Source organism: Ranitomeya variabilis, chromosome 6 (genome assembly GCF_051348905.1).
Source record: "Ranitomeya variabilis isolate aRanVar5 chromosome 6, aRanVar5.hap1, whole genome shotgun sequence".
NCBI classification, from domain to species: Eukaryota; Metazoa; Chordata; class Amphibia; order Anura; family Dendrobatidae; genus Ranitomeya; species Ranitomeya variabilis.
Window position 1 is genome coordinate 331,785,491 of NC_135237.1, and position 23,326 is coordinate 331,808,816.

General features: G+C 44.7%; 2 protein-coding genes across 3 annotated transcripts in view; one reads left to right on the forward strand and one right to left on the reverse strand.

The window, feature by feature from the left end:
- LYRM4 (LYR motif containing 4) overlaps positions 1-886 on the reverse strand; it is a 199,329-nt gene extending 198,443 nt beyond the window's left edge. The window contains exon 1 of the mRNA XM_077269815.1: positions 812-886. The gene's annotated coding sequence lies outside the window, so the exon portion shown is untranslated. The remainder of the gene's footprint in view (positions 1-811) is intronic.
- FARS2 (phenylalanyl-tRNA synthetase 2, mitochondrial) overlaps positions 1-23,326 on the forward strand; it is a 468,718-nt gene that overhangs the window by 9,156 nt on the left and 436,236 nt on the right. Inside the window, exons 1-2 of one of the 2 annotated variants that reach the window (XM_077269811.1) lie at positions 632-748; positions 16,179-16,264. In XM_077269811.1, coding sequence (XP_077125926.1) covers positions 726-748; positions 16,179-16,264 — 109 coding nt within the window. In that variant the 5' untranslated portion in view covers positions 632-725. Of the gene's footprint in view, positions 1-631; positions 749-16,178; positions 16,265-23,326 lie in introns of those variants that run through there. The other variant, XM_077269812.1, reaches the window with a different exon arrangement.

Sequence of the window (23,326 nt, forward strand, 5' to 3'; positions counted from 1 at the left end):
TACAGCTGAGTGTCACCCATTGTACAGTGTTCCTGTCATACACGGTAGTTACATTGTACAGCTGTGTGTCACCCATTGTACAGTGTGCCTGTCATACACTGTAGTTACATTGTACAGCTGTGTGTCACCCATTGTACAGTGTGCCTGTCATACACCGTAGTTACATTGTACAGCTGTGTGTCACCCATTGTACAGTGTGCCTGTCATACACTGTAGTTACATTGTACAGCTGAGTGTCACCCATTGGACAGTGTGCCTGTCATACACTGTAGTTACATTGTACAGCTGAGTGTCACCCATTGGACAGTGTGCCTGTCATACACTGTAGTTACATTGTACAGCTGAGTGTCACCCATTGGACAGTGTGCCTGTCATACAGTGTAGTTACATTGTACAGCTGTGTGTCACCCATTGTACAGTGTTCCTGTCTTAGTGTAGTTACATTGTACAGCTGTGTGTCACCCATTGTACAGTGTTCCTGTCATTCACTGTAGTTACATTGTACAGCTGTGTGTCACCCATTGTACAGTGTGCCTGTCATACACTGCAGTTACATTGGACAGTGTGCCTGTCATACACGTGCACTGTATACTCATTACTTTCCGACACTCCCACATTTGTATCCCTGCTGCACGCCCGGACTCCGCCCTCACACGTGACAGAGCACATGGTGGTGACGTCACGGAAGGTCCTTCAGCCTTTGGGAGCTCTCTGTGCCCGCAGTCATGCGCCTCCTTGCACCGCTGCTGTGAGTGTGTAGTGAGTGTGTAGTGTGCTCCGTGCTGTGCGTTCCGGCTCTGCAGCCTCTTACCCTGGAGGCCCGAGTCCTGTCCTGTCGTGCCCAGGGTGCTGCACCAGCTGACTATAGAGGGGCATGTGACTTGTACCGAGGTGGGGAGGGCACTGGGTGGGGGTGTGAGCGTTGCTGCTGATTTCCTGGTCGCTGACGGTTTCAGTGCCGTACACAATAGTTAACCCTTTCATCAGGGAAGGGAGCTTCTCATTAGGATGCAGCATAATGTCTGATCCACTATTAGTGCAGGCGAGGGAGCTGGCCATGCGGGAAGCCCAGCATTGTATGCTCACAGGGCACTGCACATCCTGTGTGTGGGATGTCACAATGGAAACTGCGGATATTACTAACTAGCTATGTGCTACTTGATGAAGCTGGTGTACTTGCTTAGAAGATGCATGTCACATCGGCTGTGCAATCTTTTTTGAAAGTTTTCTGTCTGACTGCAAAAGCGTATGTTGTGAGTCCAGCTAGCGGCGTGCCAGAGTGCATTCATTCTCTGCCCATCTAATAATAATCTTTATTTTTATATAGCGCTAACATATTCCGCAGCGCTTTACAGACATTATCATCACTGTCCTTGTTGGGGCTCACAACCTAAATTCCCTATCAGTAGGTCTTTGGAATGTGGGAGGAAACCGGAGAACCCAGAGGAAACCCACGCAAACACGGAGAGAACATACAAACTCCTCGTAGATGTTGTCCTTGGTGGGATTAGAACCCAGGACTCCAGCGCTGCAGTGCTAACCACTGAGCCACCGCGCCGCCCCTAATGAGATTGACAGTTCCTCAATGTCCGTCCTCACTGCTGCTGAGGGCTCACACTAGTCAGTACAAGCTGCAGCTGTCAGACTGGGTGGATAGAGAGTGAAAACACCTTGCTCATGAGCTCTCTCTTGCTGAACTCCTTAAAAAAAATGCATAGCCATTCTTATATGGATTTTCTAAGTACACCAGGCTCATGTATAGCATTGATATGCGAGTGTTTAAAGAGAACCTATCAGCAGGTTCTTGTTATGTCATCTGAGAGCAGCGTGATGTAGGCACATAGACCCTGATTCCAGTGATGTGTCACCTGCTGGTCTGCATGCCTTCATTTTAATACAATCACAGTTTTCTCTGCTCCAGTTCTAGCAGGCCTCAGAATGCTGAGCTGTGTATAGCCCCGCCCACACCACTAGCAGCTTACTGTGGACACTGTGCATTGATAGGAAGCAGCTAATCAGTGGTGGGGGCAGGATTACACAGAGCAGTTGACTAGGAGGCAAGAGACACCTAGTCCTGTAGTGATAATCTCCTGCAAGTAATACACTGATTTTATTACCACAACAACAAGCAGCCCAGGAAGTGACACATCACTGAAATCAGGCTCTGCCCCTACATTATGCTGCTCTCAGATTACATTGCAAAATCATGTTTAGATTCCCTTTGAAGGTCCAGTACCGATCATGACCGCATAATAAGTGACGGTATCCTCCTACTGAGATGCCCACGTGAATACTGATGATACACATACCTCTCAGCTGGTGTGTGGGTCATAATGTCATTGGCACCGCTCACTTCTGATACCAAAGCTGGCGGCTCTGGGAACTGGCAGATAAACCCTTTAATATAACGCCTCTTGATTGCAATCATTGTTATTTGGTTACTGTATGTTGATATAATTTATGCATCATATATTGTCTACTGCATGTTGTTGCACTGACAGCTTGACAGTATTGTGCAGTGCTGTGTCATTCAAGGAACTCTGGAAGTTTTATTTGTCCCATTACTTGGACTGTTTCTGTACCACAATGTCCGGCACTTATAATAAGTTTTTTATAGAATTATTTGTACACAATATGATAGTATACCATATGAGGGGGGGGGGGAGGGGAGGAGACGGGACCAACAGAAGGTCCCACACAAGACCCCGTTCTAAGGCCAGTTTCACACGTTCTGATATTTCCGGTACCGGAGATGTTCATGTGTGTAATACTTACAGCACACGTGTGGCAACCAGGCGCATGCGCAGTAATGCTTTTTGGCTTTGCCCGTAGTTGGGCAAAGCATACTGCGTGTGCGTGAGCGAAGATTGCATTGCTTATGCGCGAACTATGGAGGACAAGTACTCTAATTCTCGAACATATTGCGGACAACAGGGACAGATGGGTTGGATAAATGAAGACGAAACGCCGCCCATCGGACCGGAAAAAAGGCATTTACATATCCCGTCAATTTGAGGTGACAGGTTCCCTTTAAGTGAGAACAATGACAGCAGGCGGCGGCTGATGGGACTATTACTCCTATCAGCCTACCCCTGCTGCCGCTAATATAAGTGAGAGTAGGAGCGGCGGATGGGAGTATTCATCAGCCGCTCTGGCGCTGTAAGTAAATAATTAAAAAAAAAATGGAGTGGGTTCCCCTCTATTTTATATAACCAGCTATGCAAAATTCACAGCTGGGGGCTGCAACCCTCAGCTGTCAGCTTCAGCAAGTCTCTAAAGAAATAATAAAAAAAAAACTGCGTGGCATCCTCCCCATTTTTGACAACCAGTCTTGCTAAAGCTGACAGCTAGGGGCTGGTATTCTCAGTCAGGCTGGTAAGGGGCTATTGATATTTGTCCCCCCAGCCTAAAAATAGCAGCCCGCAGCTGCCTAGAAAATGCGCATCTATGAGATGTGCCAATTCTGGCGCTTTTCCGGCTCTTCCCACTTGCCCTGTGGCGTTGGCAAGTGAGGTTCATACTTGTGGGGTTGATGTCACCTTTGTATTGTCAGGTGACATCAAGACCACGGCTTAGTAATGGAGAGGCGTCTATAAGACATCTATCCATTACTAATCCTATACTTACATGGTAAATAAAGACACAGCCAGAATAAAGTCCTTTATTAGAAATAAAACAAAACACAGTTTTCCTTTTTTATTTAAAAATAACAAACACAGTTATACTCACCTAACGCCTATTACACCTAAGCCCTCGTTTTCTGTAATAAAACTAAAATAAAAAACAATATCCCTCACCTGTCCATCTTTCTGTCCCACGCCGTAATCCATATCTGGGGGATAAATAGTTTTCAACTTGGATTGTTGTAAAAAATGGAGGGACCCCTCTATTATTGATAACTAGCCTTGGTGAAAGTGACAGCTGTGCGTTTTGTCTGGCTGGTTATAAAAAATAGAGGGGAACCCAGCCCGGATTTATTTTTAAATTATTTTTCTCTAGTCACCTTCCACGACGGCATATGGAGGTTGTCTCTTTGCCCTAATGGGGAACAGGAAACAGAGAGGTTAAAAGGACCTCCCACTTGCCAGTGTCTTTCCTGTTCCCCTTGGGACAAGGAGAGGTTTTTTTCATATGCTGTAGTGGCCGGTGAACTGCAGTGTTTTTAGCAGGTTTTACCTGCTTAGCCGGGCAGCTGGTGTCGCTCCGTGCCTCCCCTTATGCTGCTCCCGTCGTCCTGTACTCCAGGTACCTTGGGACCCCCTCCAGGCCTTCCTGCGCCCCCACGAGGGTAAAGCAGGCCTGGATCCCCAGCTGGGATCCTCTTTGAGCTTCCCGGCTTCTTCCCCTCCATGCGGCTCGGCGTTCCGGAAGTGACGTCAGCGTCGCGCGCGCGCGCGCGTCACTTCCGGTTTTCATATGCTCCCTGAAGCCGGTACTTCCGGGTTTCGCCGGCCGGCGTTGTCGGAGCAATGGCGTCCCACACATGGATACCGGAGGGGGAGGGGGAGATTCGGCCGCTGGAGGCAGGTGCTGGGAGTGCTATCCATAAGAGCCTGCTGAACCACCACTGAGGTAAGACCAAATTCTTCAGTATGGACGGTTCCTTATGCCCTGCATCTGCAGAGCCCAGCGCTGCCCCTGCTACTGTGAGTACGCAGGGACGGGATCCGGGAGGTAGTTCCCTTAGGGGGTTTAGCTCCTCACTCCTCTCTCCCTCTTTGTTTCAGGGAGAAAGGTCTACCCCTAAAGCTAACTATAGGAAGAAGTGCCCGGTCTGTGCTGCTAAATTCCCTCCTAACTGGGATAAAAAGCTCTGTCAGCCATGCACTGACAAGATAATTAAAGCGGAGCAACCATCGCTACTAGATGATATTCGCTCTCTTGTTATACAGGAGGTACAATCTTCCTTGGCAGCTTTCACACCTCCACCTCCGCCACCACACTCCCCAGCTAAGAAAAGGAAGATACAGGTCATTGAATCGGACTCTGATTCAGACCACTCTCAAACTTCATCTGTTGGCTGGGAAGATCCTGCATCCCCTAAAGCTGAGGTCAGGAAATACCTCTTTTCTTCAGAGTATATTGAGGACCTAGTCTCTGCTGTACGTAACACGATGGGACTTGAAGAGGAACCTGTACCTCAGTCCATACAGGATCATATGTTCGGTGGGCTCAGATCGGAGAAGAAAACAGGGTTTCCCGTTCACGCTAATGTGGTTAACATGATTGAGCAGGAATGGGAACTCCCTGAAAAGCGCTTTAGCATGTCTTCAGAGATGAAACATAGATTTCCTCTAGAAGGTGATTTTGTCAAACTTGACATTCCCAAAGTTGACGTGCAGGTAGCCAGAGTCGCCAAAAAAACGGCACTCCCTTTTGAGGACTCTTCGCAATTAAGAGATCCTATGGACAGGAAGATTGAGAGTCTCCTGAAGAAGTCTTGGGAATCCTCTACGTCTGTCCTGAAGGCTAATATCGCCTCTACCTGCGTAGCCAGGGCCCTCTCCTGTTGGCTAGAAAAACTGGAGTCTCACATATCGCAGGGTACCCCTAGAGGTGAAATGTTAGATTCACTTCCTATACTACTTAGAGCTACTGGTTTTCTGGCGGACGCCTCCCTGGAATCCGTCAGGATTGCTGCCAGGTCTCTAGTACTCTCCAACTCTGCCAGAAGGGCTCTCTGGCTCAAACTATGGAGTGGCGATATCACCTCTAAAGCTAAATTGTGCGCCATTCCCTTTAAAGGAGACTGTGTTTGGCCCAGCATTAGACGACATTCTTGACAAAGCGACTGACAAGAAAAAGGCACTCCCGGAGCAAAAGCAACCGAAAAAACGTTTTTTCGTGCCCCTATGTCGCAGTCCTCTCAACCGAGGGGTAAAGGCAAGACCGGCAGGTGGAGCTATGCAAAAGGGAGAGGGAAAAATATTTTTGTCCCTCAACAACAGCAGCAGCAGTCATCCCAACAAGATAAACAATGACTCCGACCCGGTGGGGGGAAGACTCTCAAAATATGTGGATCAGTGGGAAAACATCACCAGTTCCCACAGGGCCTTTTGATCGAGTTAATTTCTCCCCCCCCCCTCAGGGTCTAAAAATTACTTCCCTTCCGGCAAGACATCACAATTTGTTAACGTTGGGTCTCAGAGATCTTCTGAGATCAAACGTGATTTCCCCGGTTCCACAGTCAGAACAAGGTCTGGGACATTATTCCCGATTATTCCTGGTACCCAAACCATCGGGGGAAGTTCGGATTATTATAAATTTAAAGGGTCTGAATCAGTACGTGAAATATCGAAGATTCAAAATGGAGTCTGTAAAATCATCCATCCCTTTAATAAATCAACACTCCTTTATGGCAACTATCGATCTAAAGGATGCGTATTTCCACATTCCTATCCACCCGGGACACAGAAAATATCTCAGGTTTGCGATACAGGGAAATCACCGGGTGGAGCACTATCAGTTTGGAGTCCTCCCATTTGGCATTTTTTCAGCCCCGAGGGTGTTCTCCAAAGTGATGGCAGAGGCAGTGTCCTTTATCCGGAGACAAGGGGTTTGTATAGTGCCCTATTTGGACGATCTGCTGATAGTAGCTCCCACCGAGGCAACCCTGAAGTCCCATGTGTCAGCAACATTAGAGATACTGAAGTCTCTGGGTTGGATTCCGAATATGAAGAAATCTCAGCTTCAACCCTCAAAAACCAGAAAGTTTTTAGGAGTGGTTCTGGACTCGGTAAAACAAATGTCCTTTCTTCCAGACGATCACAGACTACCATTAGTAGTAAAGATCAGGAAATACAAGGAGATGAGATCTCCTACACTCCGAGACGGAATGTCGCTGTTAGGCTCCATGACAGCCTGCATTCAGTCGGTGGCTTGGGCTCAAGCCCACTCAAGAATTCTTCAAACCCATGTCTTAGACAATTGGGATGGTCATCCCAGCTCACTGACCAAAAGGATTCGCACACCAGGTCGGGTGAAAGCATCCTTAACATGGTGGATGAGATTGAAAAATCTTCTCAGAGGTGTGAGTTGGGTTCAGTCCCCAATAACTACAATCAAGGCAGATGCCAGCAAGAGGGGCTGGGGAGCCATGATAAATCATGTTCCCTATCAGGGTCTCTGGGACCAGACGATCAGAGGGAGATCTTCGAATTTCCGGGAACTCAAAGCGGTGGAAGAAGCCCTCTTAGCAGCAGATCGTCAGATTTCTGGCCATCATGTTCTGATACACTCAGACAACATGACCACGGTGGCTCATATCAAACACCAGGGCAGCACAAAATTCGCCAGCCTAAAGAAGGTCTCTGCCCGAATCTTTGCTTGGGCCGAAAATCACTTGCTGTCCCTGACGGCAACTCACCTGAAAGGTACTGCCAATATTCAGGCAGATTATCTGAGCCGGCGAGATATCCACCCGGGTGAATGGAGTCTGGATCCTCAAACGTTCAATCTTTTAGTAAGCAGGTGGGGTCTCCCGGATGTCGACCTATTTGCCTCCCATCAAAATGCAAAAGTCGAAACATTTTTTTCCCTGAACCCAACAGGCAATCCCAGAGCAGTGGATGCTCTAGTTCAAGATTGGCACTTTCATCTGGCCTACGCATTCCCACCAATCCCAATCCTTGCAAAGGTGCTGAGGAAAATTCGGATGGAAGGGACTCCAACTATTCTGATTGCTCCTTTTTGGCCCAAAAGAAGTTGGTTCAACTTGATCATCCAACTACAAGTGGACGGGCCGGTTATGTTACCAATAAAAGACAATCTCCTCTCTCAGGGGCCAGTTCTCCACTCAGACCCTCAGAAATGGAATTTAGCGGCGTGGTTTCTGAAGCCCAGGTTTTGAGAGCAAAGGGGCTATCAATCCCTGTCATAGCCACCTTACAAAAATCCAGGAAGCCAGTAACAAACGCCATTTACAATAAAATTTGGAAAATGTTTTCATCTTTTTGCCTACCTATTCTTCCAGACCCTCTCAGGCCGGATATACCTAAGATATTAGATTTCTTACAGAAAGGCTTGGAAATGGGCCTGAAACCCAGTACCCTGAAGGTCCAGATTTCTGCGCTCAGTTCTATGTTCGATCAAGATCTAGCAGGCCATCGCTGGATCAAAAGATTCATGACCTCAGCAATCAGAATAAACCCTAGGCAACAAATCATAGTTCCTCCATGGGATCTTAACATTGTACTTCAAGGTCTTACGGGTCCACCCTTTGAACCTCTGTCTTCCTGTTCCCCACAAAATCTTGCTTACAAAACTGTTTTTTTGGTGGCTATAACTTCAGCCAGAAGAGTGGGTGAATTACAGGCCTTATCAATAAGAGAACCTTATTTACTGGTTAGAGATGACTCAATAATACTCCGTCTGGATCCTTCTTTCCTTCCTAAAGTGGTCTCTGAATTTCATCATTCTCAAGAAATCGTTCTACCTACCTTTTGCAACAAACCTGCAAACTCAGAGGAAAGGAAATTTAACACTCTGGACGTTCGTCGTATCCTGCTTCATTACCTGGATCAAACTCGAGATCTTAGAATTGATCATAACCTTTTTGTCCATTCCTCGGGACAAAATAAGGGGAAAAAGGTAGCCAAAAATACCATTGCTACATGGATTAAAAAAGCTATAACAGAATCCTACCTTGCTCAAAATAAAATACCTCCGGTAGGAATCAAGGCCCACTCAACCAGATCTACGTCAGTTTCCTGGGCAGAAAGAGCAGGCGCATCTCCGGAGCAGATCTGCAGGGCAGCTACGTGGTCCTCACTTCACACCTTCTCCAAACATTATAGGTTGGATGTGTTATCCAATAAGGATTTGGTCTTCGGCCGCAATGTTCTTCAGGCCGTTGTCCCTCCCTAGTATCAAATTAGTTGGTATTCCTCCATATGCCGTCGTGGAAGGTGACTAGAGAAAATAGAATTATTCTTACCGTTAATTCGGTTTCTAGGAACCTTCCACGACGGCGCTAATTCCCGCCCTCTATATATTCCTGGATTAATTCTGGGATTCAGAAGGTAAACCGGTGCTATGGTCTCAGTTGTAAGTCACTGGCAAGTGGGAGGTGGGAGGTCCTTTTAACCTCTCTGTTTCCTGTTCCCCATTAGGGCAAAGAGACAACCTCCATATGCCGTCGTGGAAGGTTCCTAGAAACCGAATTAACGGTAAGAATAATTCTATTATTTACAGCACAGTTGTCGATTGATGAATACTCCCACCAGCCGCTCCTGCTCTTGCTGTTATTAGCAGCAGGTGTAGGCTGATAGTAGTAATAGTCCCATCAGCCGCCGTCTGCTGTCATTGTTCTCAATTAAATACAACTCTCATCATTCTCCCCTGCTTGCGCTGATCAAGGGAGAATAATGAGAGCCATCTTCAGCACTCGTCGCTGGGAAACAGTGCTTACTGTAGCGCTGCTTCTCAGGTGCTGGGACGTCACACAGATGACATCCCAGAGTGTTATACATGTACACGTGTGCGGGACGTTTTGCGGCCCATGCTCATGGTAACAAACGGACATGTCTGCTTGTAGAACACGTGCACATCCATTCACTTGAGTGGATCTACCTGTGTCAGTGTCTCTGGTACCTGTGAAAACTGTCGCCACACCTACTGGAGACACTGACGTGTGAAACTGGCCTAAGGTGGCAAGTGATGAGTGAACATGCTGGGAGAAGGTGTGCTAACCGAGTGTCTTCGGCGTGCTTAAATAATATGTTCGAGACCCCGCGGCTGCATGTCTCATGCCTGTGTGTTAGGTAATCCCTGCATGTGTTGCAGATGTTGAACAGCCACAAGACATGCAGCCGCTGGGACGCTAACATGTATTTCGAGCACTCCGAAGTCACTCAGCACCCGAGCATGCTCCAATAACACCTTATCCAATCACATTCACTCATCACTAAATACGACCTATAAGTATCCAAGCACCTTTAGGAGGGATAGCCAATGACTGCCTAGGTTGTATATGTAAACCAAAAAACAATTTGGGCAACTAAAATATATACAAATTGATGTTCTCTTTATTATCGAATAATAATAAAAACATTACATAAAATTGGGAGAATTACATGCATAGGATAAATAGTACAAGTCCAGAAGATTATATTACATTACATATGACTCCTGACCATTCCGTATATACATGAGCACTTGGCTGCGAAACTAGTGGGATATTATAAAGCCTACAAATATAAATAATATAATCGCCCACTGCTCTACAATGCAAGAAGTGAACCCCTATTATCAGATACTGAACAATATATCCAAATAACCTGAAGATAGTCATGGTAATGATGGCAATCAATCAGAAATGCAGGGTAGCGCAAACAATATCCATACATACCCGGTGGTGGTGGAACACGTTTCTCCTTGCTTGTTTTTCTCTTGTTATCCTTACTACCTTATTATTGATTTTTATTTACTTATTATTCTGTGCTTATATAGCGCCATTAATTCCACATCGCTTTACAGGTATCATCGCTGTCCCCATCGGGACTCATAATCTAGATTCCCCATCAGTATGTCTTTGTAGTGTGGGAGGAAACCGGAGAACCAGGAGGAAACCCACGCAAACATGGAGAGAACCCAGGACCCCAGTGCTGTAAAGCAGGTTACTTGTGTGCTGTTTAGTACCTGATTTGGGAGGGTTCACTACCTACCCTGCAGAGCATTAGACTGGTTAGTTATATCAGTAAGTTTTTACCCCACTAGTTTTCATAGTTTCCTACCTTACTACTAATGTACAGAATTTATTATCTGCTGGTCAGGAACCATTTGCGATATAATTTAATCTTCTGGTACGATTTATCCTATGCGACGCTTTGGTGGTTTTCTTTATTTAATTCACCAATTCTATGTAATGTTTTGATAACACTCATTGATAAAGATCAGATCAATTTGTACATACTTGTTGGAATTTTTTTGGGATTACCTATACAACCTAAGGGGGCCTATACACTACAAGATGATCGCTTCTTCTCAGCTCGTGTTTTCCTTTTCCTTTGCAGTTTGTTGAAGCTCTTGAATTTTTGCAGGGTTCTTTTTTCCAATGGCAGATTTCAGCTCACCCCAAAGATTTTCTGTGGGATTGAGGTCAGGACTCATTGCTGGCCATTTTAAAGCAGTCCATTTTTTCTTTCAACCATTCCTGTGTACTTTTGGATGTGTGCTTTTGGTCATTGTCTTGCTTGAGGACTCATGATCTTCAACTCAAACCAAGTTTTCTTACACTGGGTAGGACATTTTGCTCTAAAAACTCTTGATAATTCTCTGACTCCATGATTCCTGTGATATGGTCAGGGCATCCAGTACCAGACTCAGCAAAGCAACACCACAGCATTATGGATCCTCCACCATGCTTAACTGTTGGTAGGGTGTTCATTTCCTTATAAGCTTCATTGTGCCGTGTGTGAACATAATGTTGCACTGCATTGCCAAAGAACCCTATTTTTGTTTGATTTATAGACAGAACATTTTCCCAGAAGGATTGTGGTTTGTCAAGGTACTCTTTGGCAAAGATCATTCTTTCCTTTTTATATCTTTTCTTCAGCAATGGTTCCTTCCTTGGTCTCCGCCCATAAAGCTCTGCGTGGTTTAGTGTGCGGCGTATGGGACTTGTTGAAACCATGACCCCAGACTGTTACAGGATGGTTGGCCTTCAGGTCTTTGGCTGTTTGACGTGGTGTTTTTTACACAGTTGGCTTCAACCTTCGAAGACATCTTTTGTCAATTTTCCTCTTTCAGCCATGTCGAGGGAGGTTCTTGACTTTTTCATGCTTGGCAAACATTTTTATAACATTGTGCTCTGTTGAAACTGGGATACCAAGGTCTTTGAAAATTGCCTTTTTCCCTTTGGAAGTCTTGAATTTGCTAATAATAGCAGTTCTGATGTACTCAGACAGCTCCTTCACCATTGTGACAAAGGAATAGGACCTATAATATGGTATTTAAAACACTGAAGTCATTATTCATTGGCTAATTCATGTCACATGGGCACCGACAATTAATCAGAGGTGATTCTCATTTGTGATTTACCACAGGAGAGTGAAAATGTGCTTTAATACTAATTTAATGTAAAATATGCCAATACCAGTGTCACAACAAGCTTTAGGTTTTCTATTTTTCCCTCCCATTGTTTTTTGTTTTAAATTGTTGTTTATCATTTGCTCTTTTGTATTTAAAAGAAGTGCGCTATACAAAAAAACTGTTTCACTTGATTCATTTTTTTCAGGAGATATTCCACATTATGTACTACTAGATGGTAGCCCGATTGTAACGCATCGGGTATTCTAGAATATGTATGTAGTTTATTTATGAAGATTTTAGAATAATACATTGAATACACAGGATTCGGCCGGCCGCGACCAATTAGCGAATGGACTGCGCGTGTCGCTGATTGTTCGCGGCCGGCCACGTAGTATATAGCACAGCCACGTAGTATATAACAGCCCACATAGTAAATAGCACAGCCACGTAGTATATTGCACAGCCCACGGAGTGTATAACAGCCCACGTAGTGTTTAACACAGCCATGTAGTGTATAACACAGCCATGTAGTATATTGCACAGCCCACGTAGTATATAGCACAGCCGCGTAGTATATAACAGCCCACGTAGTAAATAGCACAGCCACGGAGAATATAGCACAGCCCACAGAGTGTATAACAGCCCACATAGCATATAACACAGCCACGTAGTATATAACAGCCCACACACGCAGTATATAACACAGGCCACGTAGTGTATAACACAGCCCACGTAGTGTATAACAGCCCATGTAGTGTATAACACAGCCATGTAGTGTATAACACAGCCATGTAGTACATTGCACAGCCCACGTAGTACATTGCACAGCCCACGTAGTACATTGCACAGCCCACGTAGTACATTGCGCAGCCCACGTAGTACATTGCGCAGCCCACGTAGTACATTGCGCAGCCCACGTAGTACATTGCACAGCCCACGTAGTACATTGCACAGCCCACGTAGTATATAGCACAGCCCACGTAGTATATAGCACAGCCCATGTAGTATATTGCACAGCCCACACAGTATATAGCACAGCCCACGCAGTATATTGCACAGCCCCCGCAGTATATTGCACAGCCCACGCAGTATATTGCACAGCCACGCAGTATATTGCACAGCCCACGCAGTATATAGCACAGCCCACGCAGTATATAGCACAGCCCACGCAGTATATAGCACAGCCCAAGCAGTATATTGCAGAGCCCACGTAGTATATAGCACAGCCCACGTAGTATATAGCACAGCCCACGCAGTATATAGCACAGCCCACGCAGTATATAGCACAGTCCACGCAGTATATTGCCCAGCCCACGTAGTATATTGCCCAGCCCACGTAGTATATTGCCCAGCCCACGTAGTATATTGCCCAGCCCACGTAGTATATTGCGCAGCCCACGTAGTATATTGCGCAGCCCACGTAGTATATTGCGCAGCCCACGTAGTATATTGCGCAGCCCACGTAGTATATTGCGCAGCCCACGTAGTATATTGCACAGCCCATGTAGTATATTGCACAGCCCAGTAGTATATAGCAATGTGGGCATCATATCCCTGTTTAAAAAAAGAATTAAAATAAAAAATAGTTATATACTCACCTTCCAGAGCCCCCGGATCCAGGCAAAACGTTTACCGATGGTCCTCGCGCGCTCCGGTCCCAAGAGTGCATTGCGGTCTCGCGAGATGATGACGTAGCGGTCTCGTGAGACCGCTATGTCATCATCTCGCGAGATCGCAATGCATAGAGCGGTCACCGGAGCGTCGCGAGGAGCGGGGAAAGCCTGTTGTGGATCCGAGGGGCCAACGGACGGTGAGTATATAACGATTTTTTTTTTAATTATTATTTTTAACATTACATAGTTACATAGTTACATAGTTACATAGTTATTAAGGTTGAAGGAAGACTGTAAGTCCATCTAGTTCAACCCATAGCCTAACCTAACATGCCCTAACATGTTGATCCAGGGGAAGGCAAAAAAACCCCATGTGGCAAAGAGTAACTCCACCATGGGGAAAAAAATTCCTTCCCGACTCCACATACGGCAATCAGACTAGTTCCCTGGATCAACATTAGATCTTTTTACTATTGATGTTGCATACGCAGCATCAATAGTAAAAAGTTGGTCACACAGGGTTAATAGCAGCGTTAACGGAGTGTGTTACCCACGGCATAATGCGGTCCGTTACCGCTGCCATTAACCCTGTGTGAGCGCTGACTGGAGGGGATTATGGAGCGGGCACTGACTGCGGGGAGGAAGGAGCGGCCATTTTGCCGCCGGACTGTGCCCGTCGCTGATTGGTCGTGGCTGTTTTGCCGCGACCAATCAGTGACTTGGATTTCCATGACAGACAGAGGCCGCGACCAATGAATATATCCGTGACAGACAGAAAGAAAGATGGAAGTGACCCTTAGAGAATTATATAGTAGATTATGCGATGAGCAGGACTGTACCCATTATAGCCTATAATGCTATTCACATGTCTGTTTTTTGATCGACCATGTGTCCATGCAAAACTTACTGAGGCATTTCCCTTTTTTCTCTGTATCTATGAAAAGTGCCTAAACAAGTCTTTGGGTCTATGAAAAACATGTACAGGACATGGATAGGAGAAGCTTTAGGGTAAGTTCACACAGGGAGTTTTTGCAGCAAAACCTGATCATCTTGGCAGGAAAGAAGCTGCATCAAAAACGCAGGTTTAGGTGCGTTTTTGGTGCGTTTTGTGTTGCGTATTTGGTGCGTTTTTTTGTGCGCTTTTTTTTCTTTTTGTCCAAGCTAATTTCCTTGGATTTTCAGCAGCAAAAACGCAGCAAATAATGATACCTGCGTTTTTGCTGCATTTTTTTCAACACCCATTCAAGTCAATGGGTGAAAAAACGCAGCAAAAATGCTGAAAGAAGTGACATGCTCTATGTCCAAAAAAACGCAGCAAAGCACAAAATACTGATCAAACAAAAAACCAATGTGTGTGCATGAGATTTCTGAAATCTCATAGGCTTTGCTGGTACTGTAAAAAGCAGCTGAAAATTAGCATAAAAAAGCAACAAAAATATGCAGCAAAAACGTCCTGTGTGATCTTACCCTTATTTAATTCATTTATTTATTTATGCATTTTTGAAAAACACTGATAGTAAACACGGACAGGCCGACCATATACTGATGACATGCAGACCATACATTGATGGTAAAAACGGACACACAGACCAAACACTTATGACACGCGGACCATACACTGATGACACGCGGACCATACACTGATGACACGCGGACCATATACTGATGACACGCGGACCATACACTGATGACACGCGGACCATACACTGATGACACGCGGACCATACACTGATGACACGCGGACCATACACTGATGACACGCGGACCATACACTGATGATAAAAACGGACACACGGACCATACGCTGATGACACGCGGACCATACACTGATGACACGCGGACCATACACTGATGACACGCTGACCATACACTGATGACATGCAGACATGACACGCCGACCATACACTGATGACACGCTGACCATACACTGATGGTAAAAACGGACACACGGACCATACGCTGATGACACACAGACCATACACTGATGACATGCAGACATGACACGCCGACCATACACTGATGACATGCGGACCATATACTGATGACACGCTGACCATACACTGATGGTAAAAACGGACACACGGACCATACGCTGATGACACACAGACCATACACTGATGACATGCGGACATGACACGCGGACCATACACTGATGACATGCGGACCATACACTGATGATAAATGGGACACCCTGATGACACCAATACCATTTTTTCACATATGTGTTTAAACATGAATGTGTGAATGAGGCCTGAGTGGTACAGTGGGATCACTATACAATCAGTCACAACTGAATACACATGCTGGAGAAATAACTGAGAAATACATGCAGTTAAATTAGAAAATGTATATTTGTAAGTGTGTAATCTGCACAATACCGCACTCAGTGTAGAGGAATATTGTGTCCCGGATTCTGACGGCTGGCTGTATGGGCTATCCTACATGAGGCCGCACTCTCCCTCTAGTTACAGGACATGTGTGCAGGTATAGAACATGATTGCAGATGGAGCTGATTCTTTCTTTGGTGCGTTTCAGGCCTTGTTCTGAAGTCAGGAGATCCATACTGAAAAATTCACAGCCTTGCTGGAAATGGTATTCCACAGTCAGTAACAGAATTTCTGGTAAGGAACCTTCTGAACTTAGTTGTTATTGCTTTTCATGTCTTGTATTATAGAACATGCCGACTTTTAAAGAGGTACCGTATTCTCAACATTGGAAGTTGTCCCCTCTTCAGAAGGTTGTGGGTGTCCAACTGCTGGAGATCGGGGTTCTGAATCACTCCAATCTTTATCTGCTATCTCCAAACATGTATCTTATGGCCATGACTGTCCACACAAATAAAATATCACATTCCTTATCCCACACGTTAAACACTATTAAAGGTAAACTCCATTAAAAGAATGAATAGTCCCATGTACGGCAAAATGGCCCCAAACTAAATATACAGCTTATCCTACATTTAGCTCCATTGACAGAAAAACAAGTTGTAAAACATAAAAACCGATACTGACCCACAGAATGATTCTATGGCAGTATTGTCACATAGCATACATTCACTGTCCGGTTTGCGATGTCTGGGTGGGCCGCGTGTCTACTGATCCTATCTCAGTGGCCTCATAGGCTGTTGAGTTGCGGTCCATACTTGAACAGGCAATGACGGATGTGTGAAACCGGCCTTAAATGTCATTTTTCCTGCACAGTGAACTACAAATAAAGGAAAACCAGGATAGAATTGGCTAGAATTGTTGTTTCATTACTAAAACGTATGGGAAAACCAGTTTTCAGTATCATAAAATGTCTGATCTGTTAAGATCCACATCCTTTTACCTCCATGGAACACTGTACTTAGTGCAAAGCTTGCTTGGCTACCTATGTCTCTGTTCTTCACCTTAGTGTAGGCACATAATGCTGACATCTAGGGTAACGTCTCTCCTTGTGGAGAGTGACATGCCAGTGTCCGGAGACTTCTAGGCCACGCATTGCTCCTCTGGAAACATAGAGCTAGGTTGTTGGTGGTTCCAGCTCTTCTATAGGCTCCATTTAGTGTCTGTGAAGAGTGGAATCATGTTATACAGCTATTCATTTACATTCCCTACACTTTTTTGCTGATTAAAAGCAATTCTTGTGTGCAAAAAGTAGGAAATATTTAGGTTAGCCCCTTCCTGCCGAAGCCTATTTTCACCTCTCTGACCAGGACAAAGTTTTAAATTCCAACCAGTGTCACTTTATGTGGTAATATCTTTGAAATTCTTCATATCCCAGCGATTTTGAGATTGTTTTTTTTTTTTTCTTGACACATTGCAATTGATGGTGGTAGTAATTTCTGGTTGATATGAATTGTGTTTATGAAAATATCAAAAATAATGGCCAAAAATAAAATGTTGCAATTTTTGAACTTAACATTTTTGCACCATAGTCGTGCTGTACAGAGAAGTTAAGAATAACATTTACCACTTGTCGACTTTACATCAGCTTCATTTGCTTTTTGTTTGTTAGGTTGTTAGAAGGGTTAAACGTTTTAGCAGCAATTTTTCAATGAAATTTCCAAAACCTATTTTTCTTAGGGACCATTTCACTTTTGAAGTGACTTTGAGAGGCCTATGTGACAGAAAACACACAAACAAGACCCCGTTTTAAAATCTTCCTTCTCATCATATTCAAAACCAAATTCAGAAACGTTAACGCTTTAGGTGCTTCACAGGGATTAATGCAAATTGGATGAAATTAATCAAAAATTACATTTTTTTCTGAAATAGCGCTTTAGTCCCAAATTTTTTATTTTCACAAGGGTAAAAGGAGAAACTGGACTCAATAATTTGTTGTACAATTGCTCCTGAGTATGCCGATACCCCATATGTGGTTGGAAACTACTTTTCAGGCAAAGCTCAGCAGGGAAGGATCTCTATGTTGGAGTTCAGATTTTGCTGGAATGGTTTGAGGGTGCCATGTCACATTGGCAGAACCCCTGAGGTGCCAGAACAGCAAAAAAAAAACATAAGAGACCCCATTTTAGAAACTGCATCCCTTAGTGAATCCATCTAGGGGTGCAGTGATCATATTAACACCACATGTGCCTCACAGAATTTAATACCATTGGGCAGTGAAGAAAGAATAATTACATTTTTACCACTAAAATGTTGTTTACACCAAAGATTTAACATTTTCACAAAAGGAAATAGGCAAAAATGACCCCATAATTTGATATACAACTTCTGAACTTGGAAATACCCAATATATGGTATAAGTTTGTAAAATACGTACACCCTGGGAATCTGGGAATTCATCTACGGATTTAGTGGCGACTTTAACTCCTTGGGTGTTTCTTGCATTGGATGTTAGAAAAAACAGCAAAACAAGGCAGAGATGCTTACCTGCCTAGGCCTCCAAACAAATGCACTCTCAGGATGCAGTGGACCCATGTGGTAGAAAAAACACAGGTGCAGCATAACCGATGAAGCAGCCACTCACAACCTACCAAATTAATGGAGGGGGTGGCTGCTTGGCACATTGCTGCACATAAAAGACTTGTATGTGGCGCTGTTCACACAATGGAGATGCACAGCATCCAGGCAAGCCTAGTAGTGACACCCTTCTATTAGATCAGGCGGGCCTGCCCAGCGCTAACCAAATGCACCCCATGTGAACAGACACCACAGTTTACAAGACAAAAATGGGCCCAACTGCACCCCGAAAAAAAAGTGCAAAAAACACATAAAAAAAAATAATTCATTTATGTGAGGTATTAGCTTATATTTTGGCCAAAATACGTGAGCTCGTAACCCGCGTCAAGGGTCCCCACGCTTACGAGTCCTAATTCTAAATAGCAAGAGCACAAGAAGAGGATTCAAAGATCCTCCAAAAATTAGAAAAAACAGCAAAACAAGGCAGCGATGCTTACCTGCCTAGGCCTCCAAACAAATGCACTATCAGGACCTGCGTTGTCTCCATCTTAACCACATGGGTCCACTGCATCCTGATAGTGCATTTGGTTGGAGGCCTCTTTGAATCCTCTTCTTGTGCTCTTGCTATTTAGAATTAGGACTCGTAAGCGTGGGGACCCTTGATGCGGGTTACGAGCTCACGTATTTTGGCCCAAATATAAACTAATACCTCACATAAATTATTATTTTTTTTTATGTGTTTTTTGCATTTTTTTTCAGGGTGCAGTTGTGCCTGAAAAAACCTGTGTTGTCTCCATCTTAGGCCGGTTTCACACGTCAGTGGCTCCGGTACGTGAGGTGACAGTTTCCTCCCGTACCGGAGACACTGACACACGTAGACCCATAAAAATCAATGCATCTGTTCAGATGTCATTGATTTTGTGCGGACCGTGTGCGGACCGTGTCTCCGTGTGCCAAACACGGAGACATGTCAGTGTTCGTGGGAGCGCACGGATTACACGGACCCAATAGAGTCAATGGGTCCGTGTAAAACACGGACCTCACACGGACATTCTCCGTCTGGGGTCCGTGTGGCGTGCCGGAGACAGCGCTACAGTAAGCGCTGTCCCCCCCCACATGGTGCTGAAGCCGCCATTCATATGTTCCCTGTAGCAGCGTTTGCTACAGAGAAAATATGAATGATAGTGTTTAAAATAAAGATCCATGTGTCCGCCGCCCCCCCACCCCCTGTGCGCCCCCCCCGCTGGTCAGAAAATACTCACCCGGATCCCCCGTCGGCAGTCGCTCCTTCCTGGTCTGGCCGCGGCTTCTCTACTGTATGCGGCCGATTACACTCATGAATATGTGGCTCCACCTCCAATAGGGGCGGAGCCGCCTATTCATGAGTGTAAATGAGCGGCCCCACGTGACCGCATACAGTAAGCCGCGGCCAGACCAGGAAGGAGCGACTGCCGACGGGGGATCCGGGTGAGTATTTTCTGACCAGCGGGGGGGGCGCACAGGGGGTGGGGGGGCGGCGGACACATGGATCTTTATTTTAAACACTATTCTTCATATTTTCCCTGCAGCAAACGTTGCTGCAGGGATGATATGAATCGCAGCTTCAGCACCATGCAGAGTGGGTACCACACGCTCCGTGTGGTACCCACTCGCCATACGGGCGGCACACGTGTGCCGCAGGTATGGCCTCCGTGAGTTCCCAGGCACACGGACACGGATAACTCCGGTACCGATTTATTCCGGTACCGGAATTATCTGGACGTGTGGGACAGCCCTTAACCACATGGGTCCACTGCATCCTGATAGTGCATTTGTTTGGAGGCCTAGGCAGGTAAGCATCTCTGCCTTGTTTTGCTGTTTTTTCTAATTTTTGAAGGTCTTTGAATCCTCTTCTTGTGCTCTTGCATTGGATGTTGCATAGTGAAAATTACTAATATGCCATTGTAGTGCCCAGTACAGTCTGCCCAATGTTATGGTTCTGAAGATATGCTCCCCGTAAATTATGTAGGCTCTCCTAGCTATAGTGTTATCAAACATGTTGGCTAAGTAGCTCAGAAGAAGGGGAGCATTTGGATTTGGGAGCGCAGATGCTGCTGGATTTCTTTTAGGAGAGCCATGTCGCTTTTCCAGAGCCTTTGAACTACCAGTAATGTGGACACCCCCTATATTTCTGTTCACAGATGATGGAACTGAGTGGGGACTTGTTTTTGTGGGTTGAGATGAAGCTTTTATTGGTGGCATTTTGGAACACCTTTAAGACCAGGTTCACATTTACTCTGTGATCTTCACTGACCATTTACTCCGGGGTGTCTTTCTACATCTCCGAAATACAGATTCAGATGAAACACCCGATGTATCCATTCACTATAATGAGGCAGCAGATGTATGAGGCAGCAGAGTATCTCTGATCTCCGCCTGGCCTCTGTTCAGTGGTGTCAGTCTTTTCAGAGGTGCACAAAATAGTGGTGGACTATGCTTTTGTGTTCGTCTAAAAACATTGACACCACTGGATCATAGACCAGACGAAGCCCAGAGCCTCCATCTGCCTCATTATAGAGAATCTCCCATTTGGGGTTTTGTCTGAATCACGTATTTTAGAGATTTACAGGCAAACCTCACTGCAATCGCTCAGCGTAGAGGATGAATATGCGCGAACCTTACTGCAATCTTTGGGAGGCTGAAAGAATGAATTAACAGCAGTTCAAGAATCGCTTTTATTTATTTTCTACGCTGTTCCTCATGCTGTATAAGTGCTTAGATTACTTTATTCCTCAAATCCGTATGATTACAGCGATACCAGATTTATAATGGTCTTTTTTATACATTTCCTTAGTACCACACACATTTTTTGCATCACCATATTTTGAGAGCTTTAATTTTGCCATGTTCTTACTGACAGAGTTATGTGAGGGCGTGTTTTTTGATGGGCGAGTTTAAGATTTTATTGATACTAGTTTGGTGTACATAATGTTTGATCCCTTTATATTACGATTTTTTTTATAGAATAAAAAATTGTTTTATGTATGGCTATACTCTGAGAGCTTAGCTTTTTCAATCATCCGTGAAGATGACGTTTTCAGGGACATCATCTCTATTTACATAAGAATTTTTGATCTGGTTGTATCTAATGTTTTGTCCAGTTGTGATAACAAATGTGTATTTTTTTGTTTGTTTTTTGATTTTACATAAAATCTCAATATTTACTAGCGTAATACTTTTTGATGTCTTTCTTAGTTTGTTTTTTACTTTTTTTTTTACGTAGTCTCCCTATGGTACTTTAATTTTTATCTGCCTTATCCCTGCTCTAACACATTTCAATACCCATGCATTGCAATGCATTACAGCTGTCAGTGTGACACTGACAAAACGCCTTTTAGACCCATTTTATGGCATGTTCTAACAGGCCACCGTGGCTGGCAGACTCAGAGGTCATTATTGAAAGGGTTAAACAGGTAGGAACAGTGCAGGAAACAGCCCAGGCTGTTTCAGCAGGAACTCTGCTATCAGTGAATCCAAGCTCACAGTGACAATTGTGCAGGCACAGGTCCTGCGCCTGTATAATCACTAGGACGCATCAGTACATACATTTGTGCAAATACACAGCAAAATAGAACACACTGTTACATTCAATGTGGGGGAAGAGTTTAAAGGGGTTTTACACTTTAAAAAATAGTGAACCCCAAACGCTTGTATTTCTGTAAAATAATATACAGCGCAGCCACTCACTCTGCCCCAACCCCGGGTCTAGCGCTGCTCCTGTCCGGTGATCTGGCTGTAGCAGTGACGTAACGTTGACAGCTCTCATCACCACTGCAGAAAATCGCTGTGCTCTGCCAATGTAAACTTTTATCACTTTCATTTTTTTCATTAAACTAGAACACAGAAAATACCCCCACAAAATAGTGTTTGTGATAGTAGCCTAAATGAGTTTTCCCATCAGTAGACATAATTATTTTTAAGATCTGTAGAGCAGACACCCACCAGTTATAACAGAGAGGGCATATCTTAACTGTGGGAATTCGCGTATTGGGCATATTACTGTAGTAATGAATACAGGGTGGGCCATTTATATGGATATACCTAAATAAAATGGAAACGGTTGGTGATATCAACTTCCTGTTTGTGGCACATTAGTATATGGGAGGGGGGAAACTTTTCAAGATGGGTGGTGACCATGGCGGCCATTTTGAAGTTGGCCATTTTGCATCCAATTTTATTTTTTCCAATTCAATGAGGGTCATGTGACACATCAAACGTATTGAGAATTTCACATGAAAAACAATGGTGTGCTTGATTTTAATGTAACTTTATTCTTTCATGAGTTATTTACAAGTTTATGACCACTTATAAAATGTGCTCAAAGTGCTGCCCATTGTGTTGGATTGTCAATACAACCCTCTTCTCCCACTCTTGACACACTGATAGCAACACTGCAGAAGAAATGCTAGCACAGGCTTCCAGTATCTGTTGTTTCAGATATTGCACATCTTGTATCTTCACAGCATAGACAATTGCCTTCAGATGACCCCAAAGATAAAAGTCTAAGGGGGTCAGATCGGGAGACCTTGGTGGTCATTCAACTGGCCCAAGATGACCAATCCACTTTCCAGAAAACTGTTCATGTAGGAATTCTCGGCCCTGACACCCATAATGTGGTGGTGCACCATCTTGCTGGAAAAACTCATGGGAACGTGCCATGAACAGTTTCCTGGAAAGTGGATTGGTCGTCTTGGGCCAGTTGAATGGCCACCAAGGTCTCCTGATCTGACCCCCTTAGACTTT